Raw genomic sequence first — 24,226 nt, 5'->3', positions numbered from 1 at the left:
CCTGAATAGTGAAGAAGTTGCAGGACCCCGAATTCCGTCCGATATGAACTATTGTTGGAGCCAAATAAAGAAAAAATCACACAGCCTGAGGTATGGGGTCTCTGCTGCAAAATGGGGCCGACATGTCACACTGACCTCCCAGGCTCCGTTCCTTTACCCAGCGAAACTAGAAACCTACTGACCCTTTAACCCACTAAACACGTCCCTGTCATTAGGTCACTTTCCCCCTACTTTGGGACTGACCCTTTAAACTACTAAACACGTCCCTGTCATTAGGTCACTTTGCCCGTACATTGGGCCTGACCCTTTAAGTCACTAAACACGTCCCTGGCATTAAGTCCCTCTCCCTCTCTCTCTCCCCCTCTCTCTCTCTCCCTCCTCTGTCTCCCGAAGGGCGCATCTCGAGGCATTTTCGGATCACAGCATCAAACTGCAGCCCCCCCTGCAGGAAATCATTGACTGGTTGGGGCAGAAAGATGAGGAGCTGTCAGCACAACTACCGCTCCGCGGGGAACTGGGGACCGTGCAGCAAGCCAAGGACAAGCACACTGTGAGTGTATATATTTTCCTTATATATATATATTTGTAGAGTTTACACATCTGTTAATTGCTTTGGTCTTGCTGAGATTCATATGGAGGTCCACAATCTTACTTGCTTCATTGCTGGAGTTCTTCTGGACTTGTGGCAAAAATAACAATGTATATATATATATATATATATATATATATATATATATATATATATATATATATATACACACATTCCTCCCTCTCCCCACAGGTGTTCATGGAGGAGGTAAAGTCTCGCGGACCCTATATATATTCCGTGCTAGAGTCGGCTCAGACCTTCCTTACCCAGCATCCCTTTCATGAAGAGGAGGAGACGTCCACAAAGGCCAAAGGTAAGTGCGTGCCCTAAGGTCATGTGACTCATGTATCCTGACATAGCTTCGACATTCTGTGGCTCAGCATAGAGCACAGAGCTGACAATCTAATGACATGTGGGGATGTGAAGCCGACCCCTACTTGTGAGGTCAGCGTCTCATCCCCTTCCCTTAGTAGAGGGTCGGTGCCAGCATTGTAGAAATCAGAGCAGAGATACCGTGGTGATTGTAACTAATTGTGATAATAAATACGCTAATGATCAGATAATCAGGGACGGGAACAATACATGGAGATAAGAGCGCTAATAGCTAGAAAATATACATATATTAGGGACATTTCTCTCCCCCTCAGTCTCACTCTCTCTCCCCCTCCTCTCTCTCTCTGCTATTCCACCTCCCTCTCTTTCCTTCCCCATCATCTCTCCCCCTCCTTTCTATACCCCCTCTTCCCCTATCTCTCCTCTCTCTACCCTGAACTCTATAACTCTCAATCCCACCCCACTCATCCTCTTTCTCTCTCTCCCCCCTCCTCACTCTCTTGTTTCTCCCCCCCTGTAGACGCCTCCCCCAGGACTCGCACTGAGAGTCTCAGTCGGCTGCTGTGGAAGCAGGCTAGTGTGGCCAGTGAGCTGTGGGACAGACTGACCGCCCCGCTGCCTGGACCAGCACAGGCACCTGGAGAGGACACTGGAGCAACTGCAGGATCTTGGGGTCTCCATGGGGGAGGCAGGGTCCACCCTGGGACAGGCTGAGAGTGTCCAGGGCACCTGGGAACCTATAGGGGACCTGTTCATAGACTCACTGCCAGAGCACATCCAGGCCACCAAGGTGACAGGGACACTGAGATAGCACAGGGTGACACAATGACACGGACAGAAGGGAGCTATGGGACATGGAGCCTGTCCCTCCCCCCACAGGGTGACACAGTGACACAGACAGAGGGGGGCTATGGGACATGGAGCCTGTCCCTCCCCCCACAGGGTGACACAGTGACACAGACAGAGGGGGGCTATGGGACATGGAGTCTGTCCCTCCCCCCACAGGGTGACACAGTGACACATACAGAAGGAGCTATGGGACATGGAGTCTGTCCCTCCCCCCGCAGGGTGACACAGTGACACAGACAGAGGGGGGCTATGGGACATGGAGTCTGTCCCTCCCCCCACAGGGTGACACAGTGACACATACAGAAGGAGCTATGGGACATGGAGCCTGTCCCTCCCTCCGCAGGGTGACACAGTGACACAGACAGAGGGGAGTTATGTGACATGGAGTCTGTCCCTCCCCCGCCGGGTGACACAGTGACACAGACAGAGGGAGCTATGGGACATGGAGTCTGTCCCTCCCCCGCAGGGTGACACAGTGACACAGACAGAGGGAGCTATGGGACATAGTGTCTGTCCCTCCCAACCGCAGGGTGACATAGTGACACGGAGTCTGTCCCTCCCCTGCAGGGTGGCACAGTGACAGAGAGAGGACCGGTAGGACGTCCAGTTTGTGCCTATACTGCAGGTTACACCGTGACTCTGTGGGCTAATGTTCTTCTCCCTGCCCCTATCACAGCTGTTTAAGGAGGAGCTATCGCCTATAAAGGACGGGGTAAAGATGACAAATGACCTGGCGCATCAGCTGGCCCTGTGTGACGTCCATCTGTCCATGGAGAACGCAAGAGAGCTGGAACAGATAAACAGCCGCTGGAAACAGCTGCAGGTACCATGCATACATTCATCCTCATCGTCAGGCCTCTCCCATGATCTCCCAGGTACTGCGGTTACAGCCTCGTCTCCACGTTGCTGCAAAAAATATCTGATTTCTTCCTCCCATCTTACTTTTGGTCATCATCTTGGTCTTTTATTTTCCCTTTATCCAACGATGGTCATTTCTTCTTGCGATATGTTCGTCCCACCGCCATTTTAATATCTTCACCCGTGTAACAATGCCACAAACTTTAGTTTCATTTCAAACCTATTCATTCTTCTTTCTGTGTATATATATATATATATATTATAAATATATATATATATACACATACACACATACACACAGAGATGCAGGTATATACTCCATATCGTATACAGTATGTATGTGTGTGTATATATATATATATATATATATATATATGCAAATATAACTGTATGCTCATCTGCATGTCTTAGGCAGGTCTGCAACCCCGCCTTTCCCCATTATCACCCAGCATACATCACTTCCACTGCAGCAAGGGATTCTGGGAAATGACATGCAAATGAGCACACAGTGTCACTTTTTGCCTCAATAACCATTTTTAACATGGTTCCCTATAGGCTTAAGCTTGCTGCATGGTCACAGCTTTGAGCACAGCCAGGGTTAAGGTGCATACCCAGAATGGGAATTTGTCGAGCCCTATATATATATATATATTATTATTATTATTATTCGACCAGTGTATTCTACTCGTGCTCACGTATGGGTGTGTAACTTGGACCCTAAATGCGAAGATAATTGAGAAGCTTCAAACTACATAAAGAATTATGGAGAGATGCATGCTGGGTATTACCCGAAGAGACAGGAAAAAGAACGAATGGGTTTGAAACCAAACAAAAGTCTGTGACATCATCACACGGGTGAAGAGATTAAAATGGCGGTGGGCCGGACATATTGCACGAAGAAATGGCCATCGCTGGACACAGATGGAACTCAACTGGAATCCAAGAGAGATTAAAAGACCAAAACAACCAAAAGTAAGATGGGAGGATGAAATCAGAAAGTGTGTTGGTGCCACGTGAAGAAGAGGCTGTAACCGCAGTACCTGCAACCGCAACATCTGGGAGGTCATTGGGGAGGCCTTCATCCAGCAGCGGATTGACAAGGGCTGATGATATGTTTATTTTGTTTTATTATATAGCACCACAAACATATGCATCGCTTTTACAGAGTTATAATACAGTATAGTACAGGGAGAAAATATACAAAGTTATTATGTAGCAGAGACAGACCCAGAAGAGAGTGAGATAACGGGCACTGATTTGGGATAGATTGTAGAGTATGGAGTTGGGAGGCCAGAGAGGAGAAGGTTGCAGTAGCCAAATCGGGAAGTGAAGAGGACATGCATAAGAGTTTTGGTTATAGAGAGACAGAGGAAAGGACCGATTGTGGCAATGTTGTGGAGAAAGGAGATAATTATATATAAGAGAAACAAGAGAGTGTGCACACGCAGCGTAATAAAGGTTCAACAAACATATATTTTAAAAAGGAATACAAGTTGCACTCGCAAGTGTAGAAAGGTTCAAAGCATTTTGGTCGACATATAGTCACCAGCCGGTTCCAGCAGATGAAGACAGGTTGTCTCGGCGTCTCAGCAAATAATGTGACTAGTACAACCCTCCAGTGGATGTGGGGGAGGGTGGGATGGGGGGGGGGGGTCCGGTGAGTCCCAGCAGCTGCTCAGTCTCCCTCTATTCAAGACCAGCAAGGAGAATGCAGACCCGATTATCGATCAGCTGTGGAGGAGGCTGAAGCTTGAGAGGCTGTCCCAGCGAGGCTAACGTTGTGACGTCAGTGACGCAGCCCAACGCGTTTCGTCACAACATGTGACTTCATCAGGACTTCACCAGGGGAATCATTGATGTGAACGAAGCCCTTTAAATAGCCAAACGTTGCTAAGCAACGTAGATCAACCATTCAAAGGCTGGAAACTTTATCAAGGAGTGGCGGAGAGCCAGGAGAACAATAAAAATAGCAAATATAGGCTTATACTAATGCTAAAAGTTATAATCAGACAAAAACGTATCAAATTAGGATGAATGTCCTAATAAACATGACTGTAATGTATACCAGGTCAAATGCCTATCTATAAAACCCGATTTATTTACACATACACACCTTCCCTCTCTTCAGGTTTCTGTCGGGGAACGTCTCAAGCAGTTGCAGGACGCTCATCGTGATTTCGGTCCGGAATCTCAGCACTTCTTGTCCTGTGAGTCCTTATTATCTTTTATGTTGCAACGCATCACCGTAAGGGGGGAGTCGCTTGCCGTCCCCCTTAATCCTGTCACTGTCCCTGCAGTGTGTCGCAGGCCCCTCTGGCAGTGATAGGGTTAATACCTATGTGCAGGTGACAAGCAGGTGACAAGGGATTTTAGGGCTCTATACATTTGTGGGGTCGGTCTACAGGTGCTTCTAGGGTTAAGGGTTGGGGGCACGGTGACAGATTGGGGGCACGGTGACAGATTGGGGGCACGGTGACAGATTGGGGGCACGGTGACAGATTGGGGGCACGGTGACAGATTGGGGACATGGTGACAGGTCGGGGGCACGGGGATAGGTCAGGGGCACGGGGATAGGTCGGGGGCACGGGGATAGGTCGGGGGCACGTGGATAGGTCGGGGGCACGGGGATAGGTTGGGGGTACGGGGATAGGTTGGGGGCACGGTGATAGGTTGGGGACATGTTGATAGGTTGGGGGCACGGGGATAGGTTGGGGGCACGGGGATAGGTTGGGGGCACAGGGATAGGTTGGGGGCACGGTGATAGGTTGGGGGCACGGGGATAGGTGGGGGCACGGGGATAGGTTGGGGGCACGGGGATAGGTTGGGGACATGTTGATAGGTTGGGGGCACGGGGATAGGTTGGGGGCACGGGGATAGTTTGGGGGCACGGGGATAGGTTGGGGGCACGGTGATAGGTTGGGGGCACGGGGATAGGTTGGGGGCACGGTGATAGGTTGGGGACATGTTGATAGGTTGGGGGCACGGGGATAGGTCGGGGCACGGGGATAGGTTGGGGACATGTTGATAGGTTGGGGGCACGGGGATAGGTTGGGGGGTACGGGGATAGGTTGGGGGCACAATGACAGATTGGGGGCACGGTGATAGGTTGGGGGCACGGTGATAGGTTGGGGGCACGGTGATAGGTTGGGGACACGTTGATAGGTTGGGGGTACGGGGATAGGTTGGGGGCACGGTGATAGGTTGGGGGCACGGGGATAGGTGGGGGCACGGGGATAGGTTGGGGGCACGGGGATAGGTTGGGGGCACGGGGATAGGTTGGGGGCACGGGGATAGGATGGGGGCACGGGGATAGGTTGGGGGCACGGGGATAGGTTGGGGGTACGGGGATAGGTTGGGGGTACGGGGATAGGTTGGGGGCACGGTGATAGGTTGGGGGCACGGTGATAGGTTGGGGGCACGGGGATAGGTTGGGGGCACGGGGATAGGTTGGGGGCACGGGGATAGGTTGGGGGCACGGGGATAGGATGGGGGCACGTGGGATAGGTTGGGGGCACGGTGATAGGTTGGGGGCACGGTGATAGGTTGGGGGTACGGGGATAGGTTGGGGGCACGGGGATAGGTTGGGGGCACGGGGATAGGTTGGGGGTACGGGGATAGGTTGGGGGTACGGGGATAGGTTGGGGGCACGGTGATAGGTTGGGGGCACGGGGATAGGTGGGGGCACGGGGATAGGTTGGGGGCACGGGGATAGGTTGGGGGCACGGGGATAGGATGGGGGCACGGGGATAGGTTGGGGGCACGGGGATAGGTTGGGGGCACGGTGATAGGTTGGGGGCACGGGGATAGGTTGGGGGTACTGGGATAGGTTGGGGGCACGGGGATAGGTTGGGGGCACGGGGATAGGTTGGGGGCACGGGGATAGGATGGGGGCACGGGATAGGTGGGGGGCACGGGGATAGGTTGGGGGCAACGGGGATAGGGGCACGGGGATAGGTTGGTGGCACGGTGATAGGTTGGGGGCACGGGAGGTGGGGGATAGGTTGGGGGCACGGGGATAGGTTGGGGGCACGGGATAGGTTGGAGGCGCGGGGATAGGTTGGGGGCGCGGGGATAGGTTGGGGGCACGGGGATAGGATGGGGGCACGGGATAGGTTGGGGGCACGGGATAGGTTGGGGGCACGAGGATAGGTTGGGGCACGGGGATAGTTTGGGGGCACGGGGATAGGTCGAGGGCACGGGATAGGTCGAGGGCACGGGGATAGGTCGGGGGCACGGTGATAGGTTGGGGGCACGGTGATAAGTTGGCGTCTATATTTCAGCATCAGTGCAAGTCCCGTGGGAGAGAGCGATATCCCCCAACAAGGTGCCATATTACATCAAGTGAGTGACACACAGAGGTCTGTCCCCTGTCTGACTATGCCTCTCTCCCTCTCATTTTTTTCTCCCTCTTTCTATATCTTTTTCATTCCTCTCCTCTCTCTACTCCTCCACCTCCTCTATTGCTATATTGCATGCTCTCTTTCTCTCTTCCTGTCTTTTTATCTCTCCCCCTCTCTCTTTCTCTCCCTAGTCCCCTCTTTCACTCCCCCACTCTCCCCCTTCCCTTCTCCCCATACGCTCTCCCCCCTCCCCACCTCACTCCTCTCTCCCCTATTTCTCCCCCTCTCTCCCCCTTCCCCATACGCTCTCCCCCTACCCTTCTTACTCCCCCCCTACCCCTGTCACTCCTCCCTCCTCTCTCTCTCCCCCTCTGTCTTCCTTTCCTTCTCTCTCCCTTCCCATATAAAGTGTAATCTCTGATCTCGTCCCCTCAGTCACCAGGCTCAGACCACATGCTGGGACCACCCAAAGATGACAGAGCTGTACCAGGCGCTGGGTGAGGTGGCTATGTCACATCCCCGCTCGTGTCACCGCAACCTCCCCGTTCATGTCATCGCAACCTCCCCGCTCATGTCACCGCACCATCCATATCTGTGTCACCGCAACCTCCCCGCCTGTGTCACCGCAATCACCCCACCCGTGTCACTGCGAGCATGACAAGCTCACGCAGTCTGTACATGACAAGCTCGCGCGCTCTGTACATGACAAGCTCGCGCGCTCTGTACATGACAAGCTCGCGCACTCTGTACATGACAAGCTCGCGCGCTCTGTACATGACAAGCTCGCGCACTCTGTACATGACAAGCTCGCGCGCTCTGTACATGACAAGCTCGTGCGCTCTGTACATGACAAGCTCGCACGCTCTGTACATGACAAGCTCGCGCGCTCTGTACATGACAAGCTCGCGCGCTCTCTGTACATGACAAGCTCGCGCGCTCTGTACATGACAAGTTCACCAGTTTTGTGACGTTCTCTCCTTTTTCTCATTTTCAGGAGATTTAAACAACATTAAGTTTTCCGCGTACCGCACAGCCATGAAACTGCGCCGCGTGCAGAAGGCTCTAAGATGTGAGTGGGGGGCCGGGGGTATGAAGATGGGCTGGGGTTATTAGGAGGGCCTGGGGGGCAGGGAGTATTGGGATCAGTATAAAGTAATACTGAGCATGGTTCAGCATTTCCTCACATCTACAGAGAACAAGCTGATTATTGGGGCCAGGTAATAATACAGCTCTCTCCCCTCCTCTCTCTTGCCCCCTCCTCTCCATTCCCCATCTCTTTCTTTCTCCTCTCTCGCTTTCCCCCACCTCCCCCTTTGCTCTGTTTTCCTCCCTCTTCTCTTTCCCTACTCCTCTCTTTTCTCCCTCTTGTATTTCCCATGTCCTCTCCCCCCTCCTCTCTTCATCCTATCTCTACCCCTCTCCCTTTCCCCCTCCTCCCTGCCCTCCTCACCCTTTCTCCCCTTCTCTCTTCTTTTCCCCCTTCCACTCCCTTTCCCCCCCTCCTCTCTCCCCCCTCTCTCCCCTCCTCCTCTTTTCCCCCATCCGCTCTCCCCCTCCTCTCTCTCCTTTCCCCCCCTCCTCTCGCTCTCTGTCCCCCATCCTCCCCCTTTCCTCCCTCCTCCCCCTTTCCTCCCTCCTGCCCTCCTCAACTCTCTCTCACCCCCTTCTCTCACTCCCTCACCTCCTCTCGCTTTCCCTCCTCCTCTCCCCTCCTCCTTTCTCCCGCCCTGTCCCTTTCCCCTTCCTCCCCCCTCCTCTCCCTTTCCCCCCTCCTTTCTCTTTCGCCCCTGCCTTCCCCCTCCCTCCTTTCTCCCCCCTCTCACCTCCTCTCTACCTCTGTCCTCTCACATGGTCTCTCGCCCCCCCCCCCGCTTTGTTTCTTTCCTCTCCAACTCTCCCTCCATCCCCTCTTCTCTCCCACTCTCTATCTCCCTCCCACTCTCTATCTCCCTCCCTCTTCTCCTCTCTCTCCCTCCCCCGTGTTCCTTCCCCCCTCTCTTGCGGTCTCTCTCTCCCCTTTCCTTCTTTTCTCTCTCCTTCTCTCTCTTCCCCCTGCTCCCCCCTCTCTCACGGTCTCTCTCCCAATTTCCTCTCCCCCCCCCTCTTCCCATCTCTCTCTTTCCTTCTCCCCCCCTCCTATCACTCTCCCCCCCTTCCTCTCTCCCCCCCTTCCTCTCTCCCCCCCTTCCTCTCTCCCCCCCTTCCCATCACTCTCTCCTCCCCCTCCTCCCTCCCCCTCAGTGGACCTGGTGACCCTCCCCTCTGTCTCCCAGCTGTTTAGCTGCGATGCTCTGCAGTCAGTAGATCGCTCCCTGGATGTGTTAGATGTGATCCGCTGCCTCAGCTCCGTGTACGAGCGGTTAGAGGAGGAGCGCGGGCTGCTGGTCAACGTGCCGCTGTGTGTGGACCTGGCCCTCAACTGGCTGCTCAACGTCTTCGATGGGTAGGAACCCCCCTAATTACCCCTCAAAAAAAAAACGTATGCCCACCCACCCCCCTAAATACCCCCTCAAACCCCCCTGTAAATATCTTTATTTATAGAGAGGCCACAATGTACTCAGCACAGGGAATAATACTCCAATAAGTGCAAACAAAAAATCAGGCCATAGGAAAGGAAATCCCTGCCCCGGAGAGCTTGCAATCTAAGTGGCATGTTGGGAGAGTTACAGAGACAGCAGGTGAGGGACCCCCCAACAGGTCAGGTTTTAAGGATATCCCTTGCGTACAGGAGGCTCAATCAGTGGCTCAGTCGAAGAACCTGCTTCAGCAATATCTTAAACGGGGAATGGATGGAAGGGAAGTAAACATAATGATGCCTTTATAAAGCATTAGTAAGACCACACCTTGAATATGGAGTACAGTTTGGGCACCACTCCTAAGCAAAGACATTATGGAACTAGAGAGAGTGCAGAGAAGAGCCACCAAATTAATAAAGGGGATGGACAATCTAACTCAGCGGTGTGCAAAGTGGGGGGCGGGAGATTTTCTGGGGGGGCGCGGGTGGTTGCAGAGGCCCTGCGCTCTTCCCCGAGGCTTTTAAATTACATGCCGGGGGATCGCGTGAGGCCTCTGCAACGCTACACTTATCTTGACTCTGCCGGCGTCACTCGTGTCCATGGCAACGGTCATGTGACGTGAAATCACGCGTCAAATGACGCTGCAGGTCACATGACGTTACATCACATGACCCCGTGGCATCATTTCACGCCGCATCAAGGTAAGGGAGGGAGCGTGGGCACCATCGGAGGGAAGGCAGGGGGGCGCAGCTGCAGTAGTTTGCACTCCCCTGATTTAACTTATGAGGAGAGGCTATATTAGATTTGTTTACATTAGAAAAGAGGCGTCTAAGAGGGGATATGATAACTATATACAAATATATTCGGGGACGGTACACAGAGCTTTCAAATGAACTATTCATCCCACGGGCAGTACAAAGGTCTCAGGGGCATCCCTTAAAGTTGGAGGAAAGGAGATTTCACCAGCAACAAACTAAAGGGTTACCCCCTAAATATCCCGCTCACGTACCCTTTCCCCATGAATACCCCCCTAAACACCCTTACCTCCTCACACATCCCTACTCCCCTAAATACTCCCCTCACTCTTATAACACTCTCACACACCCCATCTCCCTTAAATACCCCAATTACTTCCCCTATCCCTCTAAATACCCCCTCGAAGAACCATATCCCTCAAACACCCCCCTCACACACACCTTCCCCCTAAATAATCCGCTCAAACACCCAATCCCCTTACATAGCCCCCTCAAGCATTACCCCTTAATACCCACTCACACACTGCATCCCTGCCCCCCGTAAAAACCCGAGCCCCCAAAATACTCCCCTATAGCACTCTCTAAATACCCCCTAAAATACCCAATGTCCCATACCCCACTCAAGCACCTCCAACCGCACCGTCCATCCTAAACACCTCCACCCCATCACCGTGAATACCGTTCCCCTAAACACACTCCATCTCCTAGATTCACCCCTGCAACTCATTCCCATATAGCCCCTATATACACCCCCACCAAACTAGCCCCGAGAAAACTACACCCTCTCTCTATAACAACCCCCATAAACCCCTCTACTATACTACCTCTCTATAACACCCATCTCTATCTCCCTCTCTTCAGTGCCCGCAACGGTCGGATCAGAGCCCTCTCCTTTAAGGCTGGAATCGTGTGTCTGTGCGACTGCGACGTGAAGTTAAAACTACAGTGTGAGGCTCAGAGAGGGAGGCTGGGGGAGTGTGAGGCTCAGAGAGGAAGGGGAGGCTCAGAGAGGGAGGGGAGGCTGGGGAGTGTGAGGCTCAGAGGGAGGCTGGGGAAGTGTGAGGCTCAGAGAGGGAGGGGAGGCGGGGGAGTGAGGCTCAGAGAGAGAGGGGAGGCTGGGGATGTGTGAGGCTCAGAGGGGGAGGTGGGGGAGTGTGAGGCTCAGAGAGGGAGGGGAGGCTGGGGGAGTGTGAGGCTCAGAGAGGGAGGGGAGGCTGGGGGAGTGTGAGGCTCAGAGGGAGGGGAGGCTGGGGCAGTGTGAGGCTCAGAGAGAGAGGGGAGGCTGGGGATGTGTGAGGCTCAGAGAGGGGGGCTGGGGGAGTGTGAGGCTCAGAGAGGGAGGGGAGGCTGGGGGAGTGTGAGGCTCAGAGAGGGAGGGGAGGCTGGGGGAGTGTGAGGCTCAGAGGGAGGGGAGGCTGGGGCAGTGTGAGGCTCAGAGAGAGAGGGGAGGCTGGGGATGTGTGAGGCTCAGAGAGGGAGGCTGGGGGAGTGTGAGGCTCAGAGAGGGAGGCTGGGGGAGTGTGAGGCTCAGAGAGGGAGGCTGGGGGAGTGTGAGGCTCAGAGAGGGAGGCTGGGGGAGTGTGAGGCTCAGAGAGGGAGGGGAGGCTGGGGGAGTGTGAGGCTCAGAGAGGGGAGGCTGGGGGAGTGTGAGGCTCAGAGAGGGAGGGGAGGCTGGGGGAGTGTGAGGCTCAGAGAGGGAGGGGAGGCTGGGGCAGTGTGAGGCTCAGAGAGAGAGGGGAGGCTGGGGATGTGTGAGGCTCAGAGAGGGAGGCTGGGGGAGTGTGAGGCTCAGAGAGGGAGGCTCAGAGAGGGAGGCTGGGGGAGTGTGAGGCTCAGAGAGGGGGGAGGCTGGGGGAGTGTGAGGCTCAGAGGGAGGGGAGCCTGGGGGAGTGTGAGGCTCAGAGCTGGAGGGGAGGCTGGGGGAGTATGAGGCTCAGAGAGGGAGGGGAGGCTGGGGAGTGTGAGGCTCAGAGCAAAGGAGGGGAGGCTGGAGAGTGTGAGGCTCAGAGAGGGAGGGGAGGCTGGGGGAGTGTGAGGCTCAGAGAGGAAGGGGAGGCTGGAGAGTGTGAGGCTCAGAGAGGGAGGGGAGGCTGGGGGAGTGTGAGGCTCAGGGAGGGAGGGGAGGCTGGGGAGTGTGAGGCTCAGAGAGGAAGGGGAGGCTGGGGGAGTGTGAGGGTTAGAGGGAGGGGAGGCTGGGCTGGGGAGTGTGAGGCTCAGAGAGGGAGGGGAGGCTGGGGAAGTGTGAGGCTCAGAGAGGGGGGGATGCTGGGGGAGTGTGAGGCTCAGAGAGGGAGGGGAGGCTGGAGAGTGTGAGGCTCAGAGAGGGAGGGGAGACTGGGGGAGTGTGAGGCTCAGGGAGGGAGGGGAGGCTGGGGAGTGTGAGGCTCAGAGAGGAAGGGGAGGCTGGGGGAGTGTGAGGGTTAGAGGGAGGGGAGGGGAGGCTGGGGAGTGTGAGGCTCAGAGAGGGGGGAGGCTGGGGGAGTGTGAGGCTCAGAGAGGAAGGGGAGGCTGGGGGAGTGTGAGGGTTAGAGGGAGGGGAGGCTGGGGGAGTGTGAGGGTTAGAGGGAGGGGAGGCTGGGGGAGTGTGAGGGTTAGAGGGAGGGGAGGCTGGGGAAGTGTGAGGCTCAGAGAGGGGGGAGGCTGGGGGAGTGTGAGGCTCAGAGAGGGAGGGGAGGCTGGGGGAGTGTGAGGCTCAGAGAGGGAGGGGAGGCTGTGTGAGTGAAGCTCAGAGAAGGAAGGGAGGCTGGGGGAGTATGAGGCTCAGACAGGGTGGGGAGGCTGGGGGAATATTAGGCTCAGAGAGGGAGGGGAGGCTGGGGGAGTATGAGGCTCAGAGAGGGAGGGGAGGCTGGGGGAGTATGAGGCTCAGAGAGAGAGGGGAGGCTGGGGAGTGTGAGGCTGAGAGAGGGAGGGGAGGCTGGGGATGTGTGAGGCTCAGAGAGAGAGGGGAGGCTGGGGAGTGTAAGGCTCAGTGAGGGAGGGGAGGCTGGTGGAGTGGAAGGCTCAGAGAACGAGGGGAGGCTGGGGGAATGTGAGGCTCAGAGAGGGAGGGGAGACTGGGGGAGTGTGAGGGGAGGGAGGGGAGGCTGGGGGAGTGTGAGGCTCAGGGAGGCTGGGGGGGATGCGAGACTCAGGGAGACTGGGGGGATGCGAGTCTCAGGGAGGCTGGGGGGATGCAAGTCTCAGGGAGACTGGGGGGATGCGAGTCTCAGGGAGGCTGGGGGGATGCAAGTCTCAGGGAGGCTGGGGGGATGCGAGTCTCAGGGAGGCTGGGGGGATGTGAGTCTCAGGGAGGCTGGGGGGATGCGAGTCTCAGGGAGGTCTGAAAGGAAGGGTAGGCTGGGAGGTGTGTCTCAAAGTGCGTTAACGCTTCGCCAACCCCCCATGTGCTCCCCCCTCTCAGACTTATTTTCTCAGGTTTCGGGCCCCGGGGTGACGTGTGACCAGCGACAGCTGGGCCTCATCCTGAACGAAGCCATCCAGATCCCCCGCCAGCTTGGGGAGGTCGCAGCCTTTGGGGGCAGTAACGTGGAGCCGAGCGTGAGGAGCTGCTTCAGATTTGTGAGTGTACCTCCAGGATGGGGGGGGGGGGGGGAGGAGGGTTGCACTAGTTGAGATGGGTTTTGACCCAGGTTTGAATCCAGTTTGCATTTGATTTGGCTCACATTTCAAACTGGTTTTACTCTATTTTGAATCTGATTTGGCTTCATGTTTGATTCTGGTTTGACCACATTTGATTCTGGTTTGACTCTATTTTGAATCTGGTTTGGCTTCAGTTTGCTTTGTCTCTGGTTTTGTTCTGAACGTGGTTATTAAGTGACCTGAATTTGCTTTACATTGGATTTGGCTGCAGGTTTGCTCTGTTATTAATGTGATCTGACTGAACCAGCTCCAGCGAGCTTTGCTTTTCCTCGGGCTTGGCGCTTGTGTGGAACTGGATTCACTTTAGAGCGCCTGACTATGGTTTGATTAAATTGGCTTTAAAGGCAAAGTTACTCTGGATTGACTTTGGTGTGAGTCCGGTGTGACTCTGGTGATTCCGGTGTGACTCTGATGATTCCAGCATTACTCTGGTGTGACGCTGGGGATTCCAGTGTGACTGGAATGACTCTGGTGTGACTCCTGTTTCGGCAGGGCGATGGCACGGCCCTCCTGGAGCTGTCACAGTTCCTGGAGTGGGGGAGTCTGGAGCCCCAGTCCCTGGTATGGTTGCCCGTCCTGCACCGTGTGACGCTGGCCGAGCAGATCAAACACCAGACAAAGTGCTCCGTCTGCAAGCAGTGTCCCATGAAGGGATTCAGGTGTGTATACATGTATACCTACACACTATATACATATATTTATAATAGAATAAAGGCAAAATGGCCGCACTCAATGAGTACGTGCCTGAGTAGGCTTGAGTCGTGCTAGATAAACTGGTAATCTAATAGTGTACATGTTCACGGAGGTCACAAAACATACCGGCACTGACCACAGAAGAAGTGAAAATGATAATATTTCTATTTATGAATCCATGAAACACAAGATATCCCATCGTTTCGGTCCCCAGAGCCGGGCGCCTAATATGTGTTGTCCTGGCGCCAGTAAGCGGCCCCGGACAGCTCCGGCAGGAGGGACACTTGGATGCGGGAGTTTCATGGGCCCGTCCCGTTAGGGAGCCAGCGAGGTCGTTCTGTTCTGGTTATTGCAGCAGCCGGCTATTCATGCCGCGTATTCTCCACATAGAGGGAGCAGAAGGGGAGCCCACGGTCTCATTGGGTTTTATAAGGTGCAAGGTTAGGTTGGCAGATCACAAGAGGCGCCAGCAGCATTATAAAGGCGTCTGTGTGCTCAGCAGGCTGGACGGTGTACGATTGTGGTCTCGCTCAGCACATACAAGACTGCACATCAGGGCTGTGACCGGCCCACAGATCAATCATCTGCATAATATATCCTTGGGACTAAGCGATAAAGGGAACAAACTACAAAGCAGCGCAGGGAAGAAGTCACGCGGTCTCCTCTCACGCGGTCTCCTCTCACGCGGTCTCTTCTCACACACGCTGAGGCTCCTATTCTCGTAGCGCCGAAGTGTGACAAACCGCATCTAAAGAGCCCTTGCCGATGGGATTGGCACGCCTTGCTATGCTGTACGCCCTTCTCACATGTCCACACGTGTCTACAAGGCTTCCTTAGAAGCGGTGTCACTCCGGCTCTGCCAATCCGATCGCTTTGTCAAAAAAGCCTCCAACTTACATTTTTTTACAAAAACGGCAATTCTCGTAGATTTGTTTTGCAAACCACCTCAGAGGGGGCGAGATCGGTGTGACGAGTTACACCCAGAGAGCAAAGCCCATGTGTCAGGCTGGGGACGGAGTGAGCACCTCGGGTCACTCCGCTTGTAAAGCACATACAATCCGGGCGGATTGGCTGTTACACAGTGCGGCTTGTCACCTCCTCCACTCTCTCCTTCTCTCCCCCCCAGGTACCGCAGTCTGAAGCAGTTTGGGGTGGATATCTGCCAGTCATGCTTCCTCACAGGACAGGCCAGCAAAGGAAACAAACTGCATTACCCTATCATGGAGTATTATACCCCAGTGAGCAGCTAAATACATCTATACATATATATATATACACAGTGTGTCTGTGTCACTCTGCGGGGGGGAGGGACAGACTACATGTCGAGTAGCTCCTCCGTCTGTGTCACCCTGCGGGGGGAGGTCCCCTCTGTCTGTGTCACCCTGCGGGGGGGAGGTCCCCTCTGTCTGTGTCACCCTGCGGGGGGGAGGTCCCCTCTGTCTGCGTCACCCTGCGGGGGGGAGGTCCCTTCTGTCTGTGTCACCCTGCGGTGTTTCTTCTCTCCCGTTATTCAGACGACCTCCGGTGAGAAGATGAGAGATTTTGCCACGACCCTAAAGAACAAGTTTAGGACGCGCCAGTATTTCAGCCGACACCCGCAGAGAGGCTACTTACCCGTGCAGTCTGTGCTGGAGGCCGACGTCACCGACACGTGAGCCACTGACCCTATTATCTTATAGGAATCCCGAGTGTGAGGCGCCCTCTTACCCCATCAGAGGGAGGTACCACTTATTTATAAAATGTGTTACCAGGAAGTAATACATTGAGTTACCGCTCGTTTTCAACTATGTCCTGGGCACAGAGTTATGATGACAGATACATGATTACAAATACATAGTTACATTAAGTGAACAGGGTTATACATTATATACAAGACATTGCATGCACAGTTAAAGATAATATGTGTTATAGGCGTATGAAACAGTTACAGACCAGATTAAAATGTGAGACAGCCTTAGTTTTGAAAGAACTTAAACTGGTGGTGGATGTGAGAGTCTCCGGTAGACTGTTCCAGTTTTGGGGTTCACGGTAAGAGAAGGAGGAACGCCGGATACTTTGTTGAGCCTTGGGACCATGAACAGTCTTTTGTCACTGACCCTACAGTGCGCATTAGTTGGTGATTACAGATTTGCAGTGATCAGGGCTGGGTTACACAACTTAAAGTGGCGACCATTTTTAAAAACCCTGAAAATATTAATACTGCTTTGATACGTTTCCTTTAGATCGGCCTCCTCCCCGATGCTGCCTCACGCCGACACTCATTCACGGATAGAGCACTTTGCAAGCAGGTGTGTGTGCATGAGGCTGGCACTGCGTTTGTGTGCGTGTGTGCGTGTGTGCGTGTGCGATCTTTTTTTTTAATTTTAAATACAAAATACAATTATTTACAAATACACACAATACTCACAGAATAGCATCCAGAGAATCACAAACATTACATTTATCTTAGAGAGATTCCCTTTTCAAAGATATCTAAACGCATCTCTCCAACCTCTCAGATTCCCCTCTGGTATATACACGTTACTGATAGATAAATAACACAAAGTAATCAAGCAAGTTTCCTGCAAAAAGAAAATCTAATTCTTAATGTCCTTTAGACTAGAAAAGACTTGAGTCTGTATCTTTTCCCCTTAATACTATACACATTAATTAGTTGCTGCCTTCAGCGGAGAGGGGCACTTTGGCACATTTAGTGAATCACCACCACCTTTTTTTTTTCTTTTTTGCACCATTTTTCTTTTTGACCATTTTCTTTCTCCCGGGGGGACTCTCTGATGGCAGATCTCTCTTATTTGTCCTGAATAGATCCAGACGGCTGCGAGGTCTGACTGTCCGACATATCGGGGTCTGCGTCATCCATCTTTTCACCCCAACTCTTTTCCTCCAATGAGATCCCTATCTAAGATAATACAGAATCTTACTCACATGAGTTATGTCTGTAAGTTCATTGGAGAGAATCTGTGGTGGCTCCCCTTCTCCTCTGTTCCTCTCACGAACCCCCGTGTGGAGACAGCTTACTGGGATCAATCACAGTCCTCAATGACGTCAGGGATAGTTCCGTTGCGACACCCCCACCGACGTGAGATAAGATGGGCACAATATGGTGTAGTATGCAATTACTTTATTGGGCGCATCCTTGAGATAGTATTTCTTGAGGGAAATTTTCCTCAGAAATCCTCTGTCTCTTTCTCTCTCCACAACTGCAGAGACAGAGGATTTCTGAGGAAAATTTCCCTCAAGAAATACTATCTCAAGGATGCGCCCAATAAAGTAATTGCATACTACACCATATTGTGCCCATCTTATCTCACGTCGGTGGGGGTGTCGCAACGGAACTATCCCTGACGTCATTGAGGACTGTGATTGATCCCAGTAAGCTGTCTCCACACGGGGGTTCGTGAGAGGAACAGAGGAGAAGGGGAGCCACCACAGATTCTCTCCAATGAACTTACAGACATAACTCATGTGAGTAAGATTCTGTATTATCTTAGATAGGGATCTGATTGTAGAAATACGCTGCGCAATCAGGTGTGTCTGTCATCTATATTTCAGAAGGTGTAATCATCTACATCAAAGACACCGTCCCATCTGAAACATCTTTATCAAGCCCAACTACCATCTTGAAAGATCAGAGACTTCCTTTAAGGTCACGGTATCTTGGACTTATAGCGCTGGGGACTTTATATTTGTTTGTGCACTTTTGTTACCAGGTTTGGAATAGCCTGTCATATTGTCACCAAGCTGCTTATGTTATAGATTTTGTTCTCACCTTGATGTTCACAACGACACATATTGTTTAGCACATTATCGTTAGCACATATTAATTTGTTTTAGTGTAGGTTAGCGCTTTTTGGAGGGGTTATTTTCTTTGTTTTGTTTCTTTTCCTCCAATACCTCATAGGTATTGTGCAGCGAGATCTCTTCTTGGACAGTTTGTGTAGTTTTCTTTCCAGCTGAGCTAGTTTGGGCAGTCTTGTTTTTATTTGTTATTGTTTCCCATTCATTATCGCCATCTTTGCGAGGTTCGCCGCCATCTTTGCAGGGTTCGCCGCCATCATTGCAGGGTTCGCCGCCATCTTTGCAGGGTTCGTCGCCATCATTGTGGGTTACATCACCTTCCTGAGTAGAATTCTCTGTGTTTGGTACAAAACTCAGATCGCTCCTGTGTTCTCCGTCTGACCCCCTTTGGGCTGGAAGCGTATATGTCAGACCCAGAGACTTTAAAACCTCTTCTGCAGGTGCAAGTTGAAGACTTTCTGATGACTCTGTGGTATTCTCTTTATGCAGTATAGGAGATGCTGTATTCTGTACACTACACATTTCCTTCTGCGTATAATAGTTGTGCTCGGCTTCTGGGCAATCTTTAAAGGAATGACCACATTTATAGTACAGGCTGCAGACAATGTCCTTGTCACACTCAGAGCTGTGATGACCAATTGAACCACATAAAGTGCACCTGATTTTGTCACATGCTGAGCTTAAGTGCCTGGGGGAATCGCATTTAAAACATTTTTTAGACTGTCCCCAATAAAAACATCGCCCGCGGTCCCTTCCAATATATATGGCGTTTGGGAGGTGACATGCCACATTGTGTGTGTATCTGAGCTTAACTTTAAACTTGTAGCCCCCATTCCAGAAACCTTCAGCATCCATATTTTTCACTGGACTAGACTGGACATCGCACTGTCTTTGTAGCCAAAAACGTATATCTTCAACCGCTACAGTCTCAATATCAAAGATAATATTCACTTCCATGGTCACAGGGCGAGATACTTGGATAACTTTTAAAGAATTCCCATTCTGGATTATCCTCCACTTCTCTGTAATGAAACCAGAATTTTTCTAGCCCTTCTGGTGTCTTAATGCTAACTTCATAGTTTCTGCTATTAGGAGCATGTAACAAAGCATAAACCTCACTGGGTTGGAAGCCAAGAGAAACTTTGATCAAGTCTTTTCCTACAACAAATCTGTCCGGTATAGGAACCATATCCGCACAATAATGCAACGTTCCTGCGCTTTCTGGCATCATCAAATGACAAATAAGATGTACCTGGGCGTCTTGTATTCCATGCTGACTGCTGTGGGGGAGCTGGCTCAGCCGCTCCTGTTGGTTTTGCTGCAGTTCCTGCTTCACCTAAGGACTTTGCCGCTCCTGTTTCTGCTAAGGGTTTTGGTACTGCTGCAGGCTGTATGGATTTCTCTCCCACTTTAGGAATCTCCATTTCTTGTGCCTCAAAAGCCTCTACTGCTTCAGCGTTCTCCACTTCAGACACTTCTTCCTGTGCTTGGGCTGTTTGCTGCTCTGTCTCAGGTGTATTGCCAGCATTATTCAGGCTCTCAGCCTGGGCTGTTCGTAGTGTGTCTGCCTTGGGTGTGGCTGCTAATTCCTGCACCTGTCTGCTACCCTCAGCTGCTTGCAGGGTCTCCGTGTCAGGTACAGTTGTATGCAGAGTTTCTGTATCAGAGTTGTATACAGTGTCAGGTGCAGTTGCTTGCGGGGTCTCTATGTCAAGTGTAGCTGCAGTTGCCTGTGCATTAGACCTTTGGCTGGTTTTAGCCGCAGTTCTCTTACCCGTCTGGTTCTGAGTACTTTCAGTATTCTCTATTTCAGTTTCTTTCTGCCCAACATTTTCATTCATCTCTTTTTCTATATTTTCTGACTCTTTCTTTTGCAAACATTTCTGCACTTTAGCTTCCAGGGAAACTTTCTTATCCGCATTCAGATTAGCTTGAGACCTGGTTCCAACTCTATTCCCTCCTCCAGGGTCTGCCGCCATCTTGGCTCACAGCTCCTCCCCTTCCTGTGTGTGAGGGGGAGGCTGGCACTGCCGTTGTGTGTGTGAGGGGGGAGGCTGGCACTGTCGCTGTGTGTGAGAGGGGGAGGCTGGCACTGCCGCTGTATGTGTGAGAATGAGGCGGGCACTGCCGCTGTGTGTATGTGAGAGGGGGAGGCTGGCACTGCCGCTGTGTGTCTGTGAGAGGGGGAGGCTGGCACTGCCGCTGTGTGTGGGAGGGGGGAGGCTGGCACTACCGCTGTATGTGAGGGAAGCTGGCACTGCCGCTGTATGTGAGAGGGGGAGGCTGGCACTGCATATGTGGCACTGCCACTGGTGTGTGAGGGCGGAGGCTGGCACTGTCGCTGTGTGTGTGAGGGGGAGGCTGGCACTGCGTGTGTGAGAGAGGGGGAGTCTGGCACTGCCGCTGTGTCTGTGAGAGGGGAAGGCTGGCATTGTGTGTGTGGCAATATAGGGGTTATGTTATGTGTATTAACCCTTTCCTCTGCAGGCTCGCTGAGATGGAAAGTCAGAACTGTTCATTCTTCGCCGACAGTCTCTCTCCAGATGACAGTCTGTGAGTGTCCCATGTGTGAGACGCCTTCTTATCCCATCACAGGGAGTGTCACTGACCCTATTAACCCTATGTTGTCCTTCCACCCCTAGAGACGATGATCAGTACTTGCTTCGTCACTCCAGCCCCATCACAGACCGGGACCCAACGGGGGAACTAAACCCCGAGGAGGAGCAGGGGGAGCTGGAGAAGATTCTATCTCACCTAGAGCACGAGAACAGGTACCACAGGGGCAATAAGGCACTCGGGAGCTGGGTTACGGCAATGAGGTGTTACAGGGGCAATAAGGCACTCAGGCGCTGGGTTACTGCAATGAGATGTTACAGGGGCAATAAGGCACGCAGGAGCTGGGTTACTGCAATGAGATGTTACAGGGGCAATAAGGCCCTCAGGAGCTGGGTTACTGCAATGAGATGTTACAGGGGCAATAAGGCCCTCAGGAGCTGGGTTACTGCAATGAGATGTTACAGGGGCAATAAGGCACTCAGGAGCTGGGTTACTGCAATGAGATGTTACAGGGGCAATAAGGCACTCAGGCGCTGGGTTACTGCAATGAGGTGTTACAGGGGCAATAAGGCACTCAGGCGCTGGGTTACTGCAATGAGGTGTTACAGGGGCAATAAGGCACTCAGGCGCTGGGTTACTGCAATGAGGTGTTACAGGGGCAATAAGGCCCTCAGGAGCTGGGTTACTGCAATGAGATGTTACAGGGGCAATTGGCACTCTGGAGCTGGGTTACTGCAATGAGGTGTTACAGGGGCAATAAGGCACGCAGGAGTTGGGTTACTGCAATAAGATGTTACAGGGGCAATAAGGCACTCTGGAGCTGGGTTACTGCAATGAGGTGTTACAGGGGCAATAAGGCACTCAGGAGTTGGGTTACTGCAATGAGATATTACAGGGGCAATAAGGCACTCAGGAGCTCGGTTCCTGCAATAAGATGTTAATAAGGCACTCAGACGCTTTTTCCTCTACCCAGAATCCTCCAGGGGGAGCTGAAGCGGTTGAAGTGGCAGCACGCGGAGGCGGGGGAGGGAGCAGTGCTGGGGGAGGTGTCTCCGGATTCGGGGGGCAGCGGTGGGGGGGAAGCACAGAGCGAGGAACTGCTGAGCGAAGCCCGGATACTGCGGCACCACAAGAACCGTCTGGAGACCCGCATGCAGATTCTGGAGGACCACAACAAGCAGCTCGAGTCCCAGCTACACCGACTGAGGGAGTTGCTACTACAGGTACAGGGGTAGAGGGTGCAGCTACTACAGGTTTAAGGGTAAAATGGAAAAGGGGTATCATGAGCTGCTACTACAAGTAGAGGTGCATTTAGCATGCATGGGAACGTGTATTTAAGGTTTATATAGGATCTTATACATTCGGGGTCTCTGCATTTTCCAGCCCAGCACAGATGAGGGGAAACCGTCTTCTTCCTCCTCGTCTTCCTCTCCAGACTCAGAGAGCAAGTGCACCGGAGAGAAAATTGGGGGAACCCCCGATACTGAGGCAGCAGGTACGGGAGACGCCCCACGTCACATTACATCTCACCCTTAATGGGACACAGTCATCTTTACTTACAGGAGTAGAACATTATAAGACACGCCGGCTGCCCCCATATAGACTTCTGTAGTATGACCCCCTTTCCCTCCTTTGCTACCTCTCCCCAGATGATGTGGAAAGTCGGACGAAGGATGTGGGTTTGTGTTTGGAGGATATAATGGAGAAGCTCAGAAATGCGTTTCCCACCACCAGAGGTAACCAGACCCCTTATACTCACCTTAATGTCGGTTAGATAATCCCATAAAATAACAGTTTATTCATGTATAGGAATCCCGTGTGTGACGCCCTCGTACCCCATCAGAGGGAGGTGTTGCTAACCCTATTACCTTAGAGTGTCTCCCACATGAGATTCCTATATTATCCCAGCACGGGGTGGTTCCGCTGACCCTATTAACATCCTAAAAAAAAACTGTTTACAGACCTGTTTGTTTGACATTGAAATGTGAGTTGAGATCCTCCTGTGAACAGCAGCTGAATGGATAATCCTGATAGCCGAGGGATGGGGGCAGGATAGTGTTTCCACAACCTGAGCCAATCACAGCTCTCTGTGTCTTAAAGCTCCGGGCAGTGAGGTCATTGAGCGTTGCAGAACAGAGCAATCTCATTGGTCGGTGATGATTAAACTGTGACGTCCGTTTTTTCTTCCAGACACTGACATCATGCGGGTGAAGTCCCAGACGCTGCCTTTGTGACACAGGCCACCCACCCATTGGAGAAGAGGGCAAGATGAGGAAGGGGGGGTCCACCTTTATTTGTAGAAAGGGAAGCTCAAGGCGTCTCACCCTTTCAACCGATGAAAGGGTGAGACGTCAATGTGGTTCATCAACTGAGGGGGAGCAAAGGATTCTGGGTAACCCAGACAATCACAAGCTTCTGAAGCAACTTCCTGCACAGCCTAAGAGAATTGTGGGTAATTAGCCCAGGCCATTGTTGATGCAAAGGATTCTGCGTAACACAAGCCTCTCCACTTAGAAGCATGGAGTTGTGGGTAAGAGGCCCATCCTTTCCACTGCCAAGTTGCCCATGTGAAGAACCCCCCCAAACCAACTAACCAGCAAAGGATTCTGGGGAGTAAAAGCCTAGAAGAAGCAGAAAATTGTGGGTAGCTTCAAGCAGAATGCTCTTGACATCATTAACCAACAAAGGCCTAGTCCCACCATGCCAAGCCTGACCTTTCCACTAAGAAGCAGAGGATTCTGGGTAAGGATTTGCAAGGCCCAAGCTAATTCCGAACCAGGACCCTCGTAAGAAGGACGATGGTGGACCCCTCGGCAGCTCTCCTAACACCTTAACCACCACCCGTGGTCTCCTCTTTTCTTACAGCTTTCATTACTCGGGACTAACTTTTACAGAGAACGAGAGACGATTAATATGTTTTAATTCCCTGAGTCTGCGGAGTTATAGGGAGCGGTTCTATTGCGCAATAGGAGTGATAGGGAAATTAGCGAGGGGAAGATTTCTGGGTAGGGGGCAGTTGTGGGTAACAATGTTGTGGTTGGGGGAGGTATGTAGCGTTGGGTCGGGGGTAAGTTGTAGGTAGTTTTTGGGTGGAGGTAGTTTTCTGGGGCAGATTTCTAGGTGAGGGCCCTGAATGTTACTGACGTTACCCAAATATCCTCCCCCGTTTCTGATTGGCTGCTGACTCAACTCCCTTCTAATTCTAACCAGTAACAAGCTCTCGTTGGGAATATTTATTTTTTCGCGATGAAGCCAAAATAGTCTCTTTCTACCCTAAAATAAAATCTGATTTTCAAA

General features: G+C 52.5%; 1 protein-coding gene across 1 annotated transcript; it reads left to right on the top strand.

Annotated features, from left to right (window-relative positions):
* Nucleotides 1-6: 6 nt before the first annotated feature.
* DRP2 (dystrophin related protein 2) lies at nucleotides 7-24,226 on the top strand. Its single transcript, XM_075573063.1, is given in 23 exon segments — nucleotides 7-90; nucleotides 394-550; nucleotides 782-902; nucleotides 1,443-1,534; nucleotides 1,536-1,712; nucleotides 2,448-2,594; nucleotides 4,758-4,836; nucleotides 6,910-6,970; nucleotides 7,405-7,466; nucleotides 7,964-8,038; nucleotides 9,211-9,412; nucleotides 11,102-11,187; nucleotides 13,644-13,801; nucleotides 14,375-14,541; nucleotides 15,702-15,813; nucleotides 16,090-16,226; nucleotides 16,798-16,863; nucleotides 20,861-20,926; nucleotides 21,016-21,144; nucleotides 21,903-22,152; nucleotides 22,313-22,424; nucleotides 22,579-22,665; nucleotides 23,120-24,226. Coding segments are annotated over 23 exon segments (2,634 nt in total). The 5' UTR covers nucleotides 7-43; the 3' UTR covers nucleotides 23,164-24,226.

The sequence above is a fragment of the Ascaphus truei genome, chromosome 16, assembly GCF_040206685.1.
Source record: "Ascaphus truei isolate aAscTru1 chromosome 16, aAscTru1.hap1, whole genome shotgun sequence".
NCBI lineage: Eukaryota > Metazoa > Chordata > Amphibia > Anura > Ascaphidae > Ascaphus > Ascaphus truei.
Note: the sequence above shows the minus strand (reverse complement) of the source record. Positions and strands in the feature narration are given on the sequence as shown.